Raw genomic sequence first — 8,985 nt, forward strand, 5'->3', positions numbered from 1 at the left:
CTTATTACTAATAACGCCGTGCGATGACCTCTATATAAGCTGAGCTATGATGCTAGAACAATACAAGACATACACACTTCATAATTTCTCGTACTTGCAACACCGCACCCAACCGTGCGACATAGTTCCTATCAACATCATCATCAATATCTCCATCAGTAACCTGTTTTGATATATCCATTGCTACAATGGCATCGCAAAGCCCTAAGAATTCTCAACAGGACTGATGGCCGGTCGAGTAAGCGACGCCGGAAGCCCTGGGGCAAGTTTCAAAGCAATTCTCTACCACCTTCGTCGCAACGGACGGATGTTCCTCACGATGACTCTGAAAGATTATCAGAGCTCGACTCGGCAGACGTCCATTACCCTACAGACCTCCAGCATACCAACGACGACAGTTCAGAGGTCCTACAGGATGTTCTAACCGTATCTCAAACCCCGCTCAACTACTCTTAGGTTCGCTGGGAGGATCCAGGCCTTGCCGGGATGGTTGGACCATCCCGTCAGTTCAAGACGCGCGCACGGTGGTGGAAATACGGCGTACCGCTTGAGAAAATCGTGAGCTCGAAGGATGGCAGGGAGAAGAGAGGACGACGATTATCTCCCTTCTCTCTTTGGGTTCGTTGACGACGACTATGGACCTCTCTTTGAAGAGTCGCTCGCGGACAGTAGTAGTAGGAATGGAGAGTAGATAGTACTACTTCAATCCATCAGTTTGCTCCATCATAGACTCTCGAATAGCAAATTTTATATCTACTATAAGAATAAGTGTTGTTTGAAACACTTAGGCGTTTCACTACCCTGATTAGTAATAACTTTAAAATGTATGGAGTCTCCATGGAGGTATGGAAATAGAGGTGGAGTCTCCACCTCCCTCCATACCGATCCCTGGGTGCAGCGTCATGGCAGCGTTTTCGTCTGGCCTTAGAGGTCTGGAGCCACACAGAAGAGCGGACCAGCTATCTGTTAGAGGAAAATGAGAACATTGTGAAGATTGAGCTCAAGGTCGCAGAGATAGAAGATCTGCCGCGCGAGAGTGACTGTGAGTGAAATTATTAGGGTGAAAGGGTTGGTAACGAGCCTACGTATTCATAGTATGTAGATCTCCCACCTTTTATTATTGGGTTTTGCCAATTCGAGCGTGGCTTCTTAAAACTATGTTACCATACAGCCTCCAACATACGCACCTACGGCCTCCCTTCCTCCGCGTCTTCGAGTGCGGCTGTAGGTACCTCAAACTTCTTGCGACCCCTTGCAAACCAATCTACCATTGCAATGACTAGAAATCCAATAAGAATCGGTGGCGCATAGTTCATAGTTAAGCTTGTCACCGGTCTGGATGCTGGGAACGAAACAAAGATAATAACGTATATCAAGTAGACAATGGCGCAAAGCTTGACCGGAATGCTCCATCTGCCTAATTGAAAGGGCCCGTACTTCGGATGTCTACCGGCAAGCTGACGAGCCGTGAAGAGCGTGATAGGGACGAGGTATGATACGTATAGCGCGATGGTGGGTAGGGAGACGAGCGAATTGAAGGCGGCTGCCGAACCGAGATTGATCAGCGACAGGAGGCAACAAATGAGGCCGACTAGGAACAGTGCGGGTATTGGCACTTGGAGTGTCGGATGGATCTATAGCTTTGTCAGTTGAGTTAATCGCTTTGAGCGTGGGTAAGACTCACGTAGGTGAAATGCTGGTGGAAAGGAAGACCCTTGTCGGATGCGAATCGCCAGACTAATCGAGCTACGGAGGCAACAATGTTGAAGTTGCCAACCATGAGTTGGAGCCCCATCAAAATCGTCATTGCCGTTGATGCTGTCTTGGACCCTGTGCTATTGCAGTATGTCAGTGCCGAACCTGTATCGCCTCCCAGATGGCGTCACTTACGCAGAGTAGAAGACCTCCGTAATCGGCAAGATTGAATTTGCGACGGCCTCTTCATCTCCAATGCAGAACATTAAGCAAATGCAAAAGGCGATCATCATAATTGCGTTCAAAGAAGTCGCTAAGATCATAGCTTTGGGTACCCGCTTACGAGGTTCTTTGGTCTCCTCGACTGTGGACTATATTAGCATTGGCATTGGAGCTTGAGCTGAGTTGTGCAACTTACTCATGTGTAGAACACCATCAAAACTACTGATAGGGTATGCTACAGCAAGCATGCCAATAGAGAATGCGACACCAGGGTTGGTCCAGCCAGCATCTGTGTGCAAGGTCATGAAGACGTACTCGGGCGTACTGCGCTTCGCAAGCGTACAGAGTGTCGCAATGATAGCAACAAAGAAGACTACGTGGAAGATGCCACCGATTGTTTCCAAATAATTGATGATCTTTCGCAAGTAAAGGTTGAGAACCAGCGGAACGATGAGGAAAGCGATCAGGAATACCGTCGAGTGCCAGGCCTTAGGCTCGTAATTTGGACTGTTGAAGATGATCAAGCCGGATAAAGTATTGGACATGAAGGAGAAGGCGCCGGCGCAGCTGCAAATCCAAGCAATGACTGTGATCCAACCTATGCCAATTATTAGCTCTGACCATTTGAGGAGCAGCAATTCGAAGTGGTCGTACCCTGTATGAACCCCCAGAATTCAGGAGCGAATGGAGCGAAGCGCGCCGACCATCTGTACTGTGCACCTACAGTGGGATCCCTATGGCAGAGTCAGCGACCTCGAAAAGTACGACAATTAAAAGCTCAGTTACATGGAGGCCATCTCTCCCAAAGCTGCAGCAACAAGGGTAGAGCCAATGCCAGCGATCATAGATCCCCAGACGAGCGCGGCAGGACCACCATTCAGCCATGCAAGTTGGAATGAGAGGCCAACAGCCTCCCATGCTACTTGGAGTGTGAACCCAAAGTTGTTGATGGCGAGTTGGTTGATATAGCGCTGGAACAGCAGTCAGATGGCCGATCTCGAGTAACAGATCAGTGGGACTTACCTGGAATCCGCCGCCACTTGAGGAACCAGAGGAGAGGGTGTCATGTTTGGATTTGTTCATCTTCTCGTGTAGTCCATCGTGGTAATCTGGAACAGTTGTCGTGACAAGTGCCGCATCTTTGTCCATATTGAGGGAACGAGGAGGAGGATGCGGAAATGCGTCGTGGTCGTGGGAAACCGTCAAAGAGCGAAGCATTGTAAGTGATCACGAATTTTCACTGGATATGGGGCTCGGAGGTTTTATTCCGGAGCTGACCACAGACGACATGTAGAGCCGACTTCTTGTTAAGCAACCTAGATCCTGAGATCTACGAAGCGAAACGCGGTATACTTCTTGTTTACGTGCCGTGTCCCGGGGGAGGGACGAGCCCCCACTCCTAGCTCCCCTGGCGGACTTCAGGATTCCAACTTGAATCATGTAGTCAAGCTCCAGACGCACTGCAGACCCCGCCAGTCGCAAAGGAGGCAGTGGAGCTTGCAGGATGCCCACGCCGCAAGCCTGCATTGACGCGAGGTGTCTGGAACAGTTCGTTGGGTTTCGAAGCTGCATTCGAATGTCACTCTTGAGGTGCATTGACAGGAGGAGTTCCTTGCTTAAGATCGCCTCTGGACGGCCCCCATCTTTTCTCCCTTGCAGCATATGGATTGCTACCATCGAGGCTAGAAAGATGCAATCTAGTAGTGAAGGAGATAGCAGAGTACTAATCGAAGGATTGGCGCGTCTGCGCGCGCGGCACGGTAGCTTGCCCGTCGCCACGCAGACTATTTTATTTAATGAAGGTGTCACTAGCTGCGGTTCGCAGAGTTTCTTGTCTTCTTTTAATCTAGCGCGGCGTGAAAGAAGCATGGCCGTGCAGGTGGGGGAACAGCAACGGCACGGGCCCGGCCCTCTATGGGAACTAAGTCCGGCCCTTCGAGCCTGTAACCTTGTTGAGGTCTTGGCGCACTATCACCGCTCTTCGGCCATCGCTCCAATCATCACTCCACTACTTTTATCGGCCTCACTTCAGGCCGTGCGCGGCGTCGGGAACAGAGCCGCCCGTTTACCTATTTATGCACATCAAGGTACTCTTAGACGATGTGACAAGCCTTGGCATTAATTTTCGCCATCACACCCTGGTAGACTATGTAGCTAGGCATCTGTGGCCTTGCTACAGTGCTGACCGAAATTGGTTTCCGGCTCTTGCATATTGTTTGTTCGTAGCGCACCATCACACCTCAGGGCGCTTACCAGATATGTCCTAGCTCTATACAGAGTCTCCGTTGTATTCAACCATAATTATTGGATGATAGATCCTACAGCTCATGCTAGTGCTAACGGCAGCCAATCGAAGAGAGAATTAGTCGTCAAGACCGGCCGTTAGAATCGTTGATGACCGGTACCCTGCACGGCGCTAGCACCTGTCAGGTAAGTTCCTTGGGCAACGACCGTGCGCCGTGAACAGACGATGTGCGCGAACCGGAAACCGATTTCGGTCAGCACTGTAGAAGCTTTGTATCGTCCAAAACACGTATGGTGAGGCCATATCCTTAGCATAGGAGCATGTACTATACGCCTCGGTTGATAGACCTGTTTCAGCCATCACTGGGTTGGAAGAAATGAGGAGAGATGAGGCCGCAAGAGATGATCCCGCAAGTGACACGGCATGCCGCCATGTCCCACACTAACGTCTCTTGAAGTACAGCTTTTGTGAATCCTTCCGACTCGATGATCGAAGCCTGCACAGGGTCTGAGCAATACCCTTTCCTACCAACTGTGCCTCACACTCGCGTATGAGGCCCCTAGGAGCGGCGGTGACTCTCTTATCATAGCCAATTGTTTTATGCGAACAGGGTACTGCCCGCCAACTTGAATGTTAGTTCTCAGCAAAAAGGGGTTCGCTTTTGCTGTACCTGCACCCCGAATCAACCCAGTGAGCTGGTCGTTGAGGAAGAACATTTAGTATGAGTGATCTTAAACGCCAGCATTTCTATCGTGCCAACTCCATCACTACTTCGTCGCTTTATCATGGCCGGTACTATTCAGCCCATAGCTGCACTCACGGCCGAAGACCATGGCCCAATCAACACGATCGTCTCTATCGTTCTTCCAGTTACAAGTATTCTCATCGCAACTGTCCGCATGGCAATGCGGCGGCAAAAGTTCCATCAGTTCGAACCTGATGATATCGTATTTGGTGTAGGACTCGTATGACTCTACATTTCAACCTTCCGTATGCACTTTACTAATAAAGCTTAGTGCTTTGGTGTCTTCACCTCCATCTTGTCTCACTTCTGCGTCAGAGCAGGCCTAGGAAGACACCAGGACACGCTTGACGAAAAACAGGTAGTACATTACTTTAAGGTATGCAAATGAACTGTAGCCTACGGACTGTACTAAGAATGCACTTACAGCTTTTCTGGACGACACAAATCTCGGGCGTTGTCACTCTCGCTCTTGCTAAACTATCCCTCGTTGTCCTTTTTCAACGCATCACTCCAAAACAAATGGGACCTCAAACCATCAGATGGCTTATGCCTATGGTCGCTGTCTACACCCTACTTTCTCTGTTTTTGATCGCCTTCCAATGCCAACTACCACAGCCTTGGATACTGAGTCCGAAAAACTGCTCTACACATGGCAACGTGTACTACCCGATCACAATTTCTAACATGTTGACCGACGCTGTGCTTGCCATCTGGATCTTTCCAATTATCTGGGGTCTGCAAATGAAAGTGCATACCAAGTCTGTTGTATTTTGGTTATTTGGATCGCGTTTACTCATTTGTGTGGTGGATATTGGGCGGATGGTAGTTATCCACAAAGCTCTTCAGTCGGAGGATCAAACACGTAAGACTCCACGTCCTCATCAAAATATAACAAAAGTCTTTCATTTAATCTTGATTTTTGGTTCTCATATCACTGACCATATCTCAGGATCCCAACTAATTTGGGTCGTAATGGATCAAATTGTTGTCCACCTTTCGATTAATCACGCCACACTACCTCGTATTCAGACCTTCCTCTCCCACCTACAAATCGGCGGCATGAGCACGCATATGGGCGCAAGTCGGAGTGGTACACGAACGACGTCCAAAGGGAGAAGCAGCGCCGCCAAAACTAGTCAGAACCATTTGAACGGAAACAAAGTGGAGCGGACCTCCGATAAAGCTTGGAATTCATTGTGCAACCGTCTCACTGGGAGTCTCAACAGGACGCCTAGCATCTCTGAACAGCCTCTTAGGCAGCAGCAGCAGCGAGGCATTGAACTATCCACAATCATATACTCCGGGAAAGGCGAGGCTGAACAAAGACATGTGGAGCAGGGTCGATCAGCGGCTACATCGTTATCGAGCGAGGGCTTGACCAGAGAGGAAAGTACAGGCCGGCTAGGGGGTGTGAGGGTGCAAAGGGATTTTCGTGTGGTTTATGACCAAATATAAGATGTCACGTAGGGACATACTAGATACCGTGTCCGTGCACACAATGCACGCCGTCAGTCAATGCACGCGATCGCAATTTCATCCCAACTTTACACCCCCTACAACTCAACGCTACGATGACTATGGAAGAAGCTCTTGCAGAGCTAGATGCTCTTGATTCTAATGAAGATATTTGTTACGCAGAAATAGCTAAAAGGCATGGTGTTGCTCGCTCTACGTTGTCGCGCAAGCACCGAGGTATTAGTGGGTCGCGTGCGGAGGCAGGTTTAGCCAGTGTGTCCAACAACCAAGTAAGTTACTTGCTTGACATCAGGGCGCTAGAGCACTACAGTGGGCCGGACTAAATTAGTTGGAACCTTGAGCACCAACGCGCGACACTGGCCAATCACCTTAAGACGATCTGCTTACGTTAAAGCAACCGGTTGAACCGGTCGGTCCAGCGGGTCCACAGTTGCTTGGAGCGCTGGTGTCAAGCAAGTAACTTACTTGGTTGATGGACACACTGGGTTTAGCACGTCGCAACCTTCAACCAGAACAGGAGGCAGAGCTTGTGAAGTATATAGAGGACTTAACAGAGCGAAAGCTACCTCCTACAAGAGAGATGGTGCAGATTTACGCGTCTGATATCGCTGGACACCCCGTCTCCGAAAGCTGGGTTACTCGCTTCCTCCGCCGACACCAGGATGAGCTTACATCCCAGTGGAGCACTTCTATGGACCGTAAACGCCACGTCGCTGACTCTGGTCATAAGTACAAGGTGTACTATAAACAGCTAGGCAGCAAAATCGACTTCTACGAAGTGGAGCCTGAGCATACATACAATATGGACGAGAAAGGCTATATTGTGAACATATGAGGAGGTTGAGGAAGTAGTTGGTTGATTGATAGAGTCTATCGAAGAGAGCGAATATATGTCCTCATGTTACATAATCAGTGATGAAACGCACTATCTCCACGTAGGCGTAGATGCTGACATATATGATTGGAGCTGTTGGTAGACAGAAGAGGATCTTTAGCAAGAGGCTGTTTAAGAAGAAGCAGTTTAAGCAGATGCTACAGGATGGCAATCGCGAGTGGATAAGCTTGTTAGCGTGTGTTTGCGCTGATGGTACAGCGTTGCCGCCGGCTCTTATCTATGCGGCTGACTCCAACAACATACAATCAACCTGGGTGGAGGACGTGAAGGTAGGAGAACATATGGCCTTCTTCGGAGTATCAGGTAGTGGCTGGTCGAACGATGGACTTGGTCTTGCCTGGCTTCAGCAGGTGTTTGAGCGCTTCACGGCACCGAAAGCTCGAAGAAAGTACCGCCTGTTGCTTGTGGATGGCCATGGGAGTCACCTGACGGAAGAGTTTCTAGAGTATTGCCACAGGCATAAGATACTATTGGGTATCTATCCACCTCACAGCACCCACACGCTGCAGCCGCTCGATGTGGTGATGTTTAAGCCTCTCAGCACAGCATACTCAAAGAAGCTGGCAACACGCCTTCACAAGCATCAAGGCTTAGTGCCTGTAACTAAGGCTGACTTCTTTGGCCTATTCTGGGACGCTTGGGCGAGCAGCTTTACCGCAAAGAACATCTTCAGCTCGTTCAAGGCAACAGGTGTACACCCCTTCAGCCCCGACGTTATACTCGATCGCTTCACCAATGACGACTCAGACACCTCTAGCAACGCGTCAGAGGAAGCTCCTACATATGGCGGTGAGGCGTGGCAAAACTAAACACGGTTATGAAACGTGCGTTGGGTGGTGCCTCAGAGAAGGATGCATCTATCGTTCGACAATCGCTCCACCATATGGCTATACAGAACACCCTCCTGCAGAGCGAAAATGAGGGTTTGCTTGACGCCCTTACTGTCAAGAAAGGAGAGAGATAAAGGGCAAGCCTCTTGACCTGCTGCAACACTATGAGTACTGGGGTCCTTCAATGATGTGGACTCCTCGGTCATTTAGAGAAGCCAAAACCCGCATGAAGCTTGCAAGGGAGGAGAGAGAGGCAGAGGAGAAGAAAAGGCTGACATGAAGGAGCTTGCTAAGGCTAACAAGCTATACAACGAAAAGATTGCGCAGGAGAAGCGTGATGCGCGCGCGAGGGAGAAGGAAGAGCGCGACTGGCTGAAGGCTGAGAAGGCTAAGGAAGTTGCTGAACGCAAGGCAGAGAGAGAGCGCCAAAGGCAAGCTCGCGACCATCAGAAAACTATCCAAAAGCCGCCTACAGGCAAGCGCAAGGCTTCACAACAAGCAGCACTAAGGAAGAAGCAGAAACGTAGTACTAGAGATGATGTGGGTGGTGCCTCGCGCACGGCGCGTACCCCAACACCGCCACACCAAACCAACACTCGCGGCCGCAAAATCCTCCGGCCAAGAAAGTATTGGTGAGAAAGTTTGTCGCATAGGTCTATAGAGTACTCTGTTAAGTTGACTTATAATAACCACTTATGTGTGTGGCTCTACAGCCTCAATTTTGTGCAGTCCGTTTTGGTGATGCGCGTGCATTGACTGACGGCGTGCATTGTGTGCACGGACACGGTACTCTTCCACACATGATGTCTTATGGCGACGGAAGGTTGGAATTATGCCACCTAGTATATGATATCGTTCTACCCTTCCTATCCTATCC

The 8,985-nt window shown here is 49.6% G+C and overlaps 2 protein-coding genes across 2 annotated transcripts; one reads left to right on the forward strand and one right to left on the reverse strand.

Moving 5' to 3' along the window:
• Window positions 1–1,187: 1,187 nt before the first annotated feature.
• On the reverse strand, window positions 1,188–3,066 carry ALTATR162_LOCUS9358 (uncharacterized protein; the record flags this gene model as incomplete). Its single annotated transcript, XM_043316991.1, has 7 exons — window positions 1,188–1,634; window positions 1,685–1,835; window positions 1,891–2,059; window positions 2,114–2,515; window positions 2,572–2,651; window positions 2,704–2,888; window positions 2,941–3,066. The coding sequence occupies 7 exons, from the start codon at window positions 3,064–3,066 to the stop codon at window positions 1,188–1,190; spliced, it is 1,560 nt and encodes a 519-aa protein (XP_043172926.1).
• A 1,881-nt stretch (window positions 3,067–4,947) lies between these two features.
• On the forward strand, window positions 4,948–6,362 carry ALTATR162_LOCUS9359 (uncharacterized protein; the record flags this gene model as incomplete). Its single annotated transcript, XM_043316992.1, has 4 exons — window positions 4,948–5,127; window positions 5,179–5,283; window positions 5,334–5,769; window positions 5,857–6,362. 4 exons carry the CDS (start codon window positions 4,948–4,950, stop codon window positions 6,360–6,362), a joined length of 1,227 nt encoding a protein of 408 aa, XP_043172927.1.
• Between the last annotated feature and the right edge of the window lie 2,623 nt (window positions 6,363–8,985).

Source organism: Alternaria atra, assembly GCF_907166805.1.
Source record: "Alternaria atra isolate CS162 genome assembly, contig: 29, whole genome shotgun sequence".
Lineage (NCBI taxonomy): Eukaryota > Fungi > Ascomycota > Dothideomycetes > Pleosporales > Pleosporaceae > Alternaria > Alternaria atra.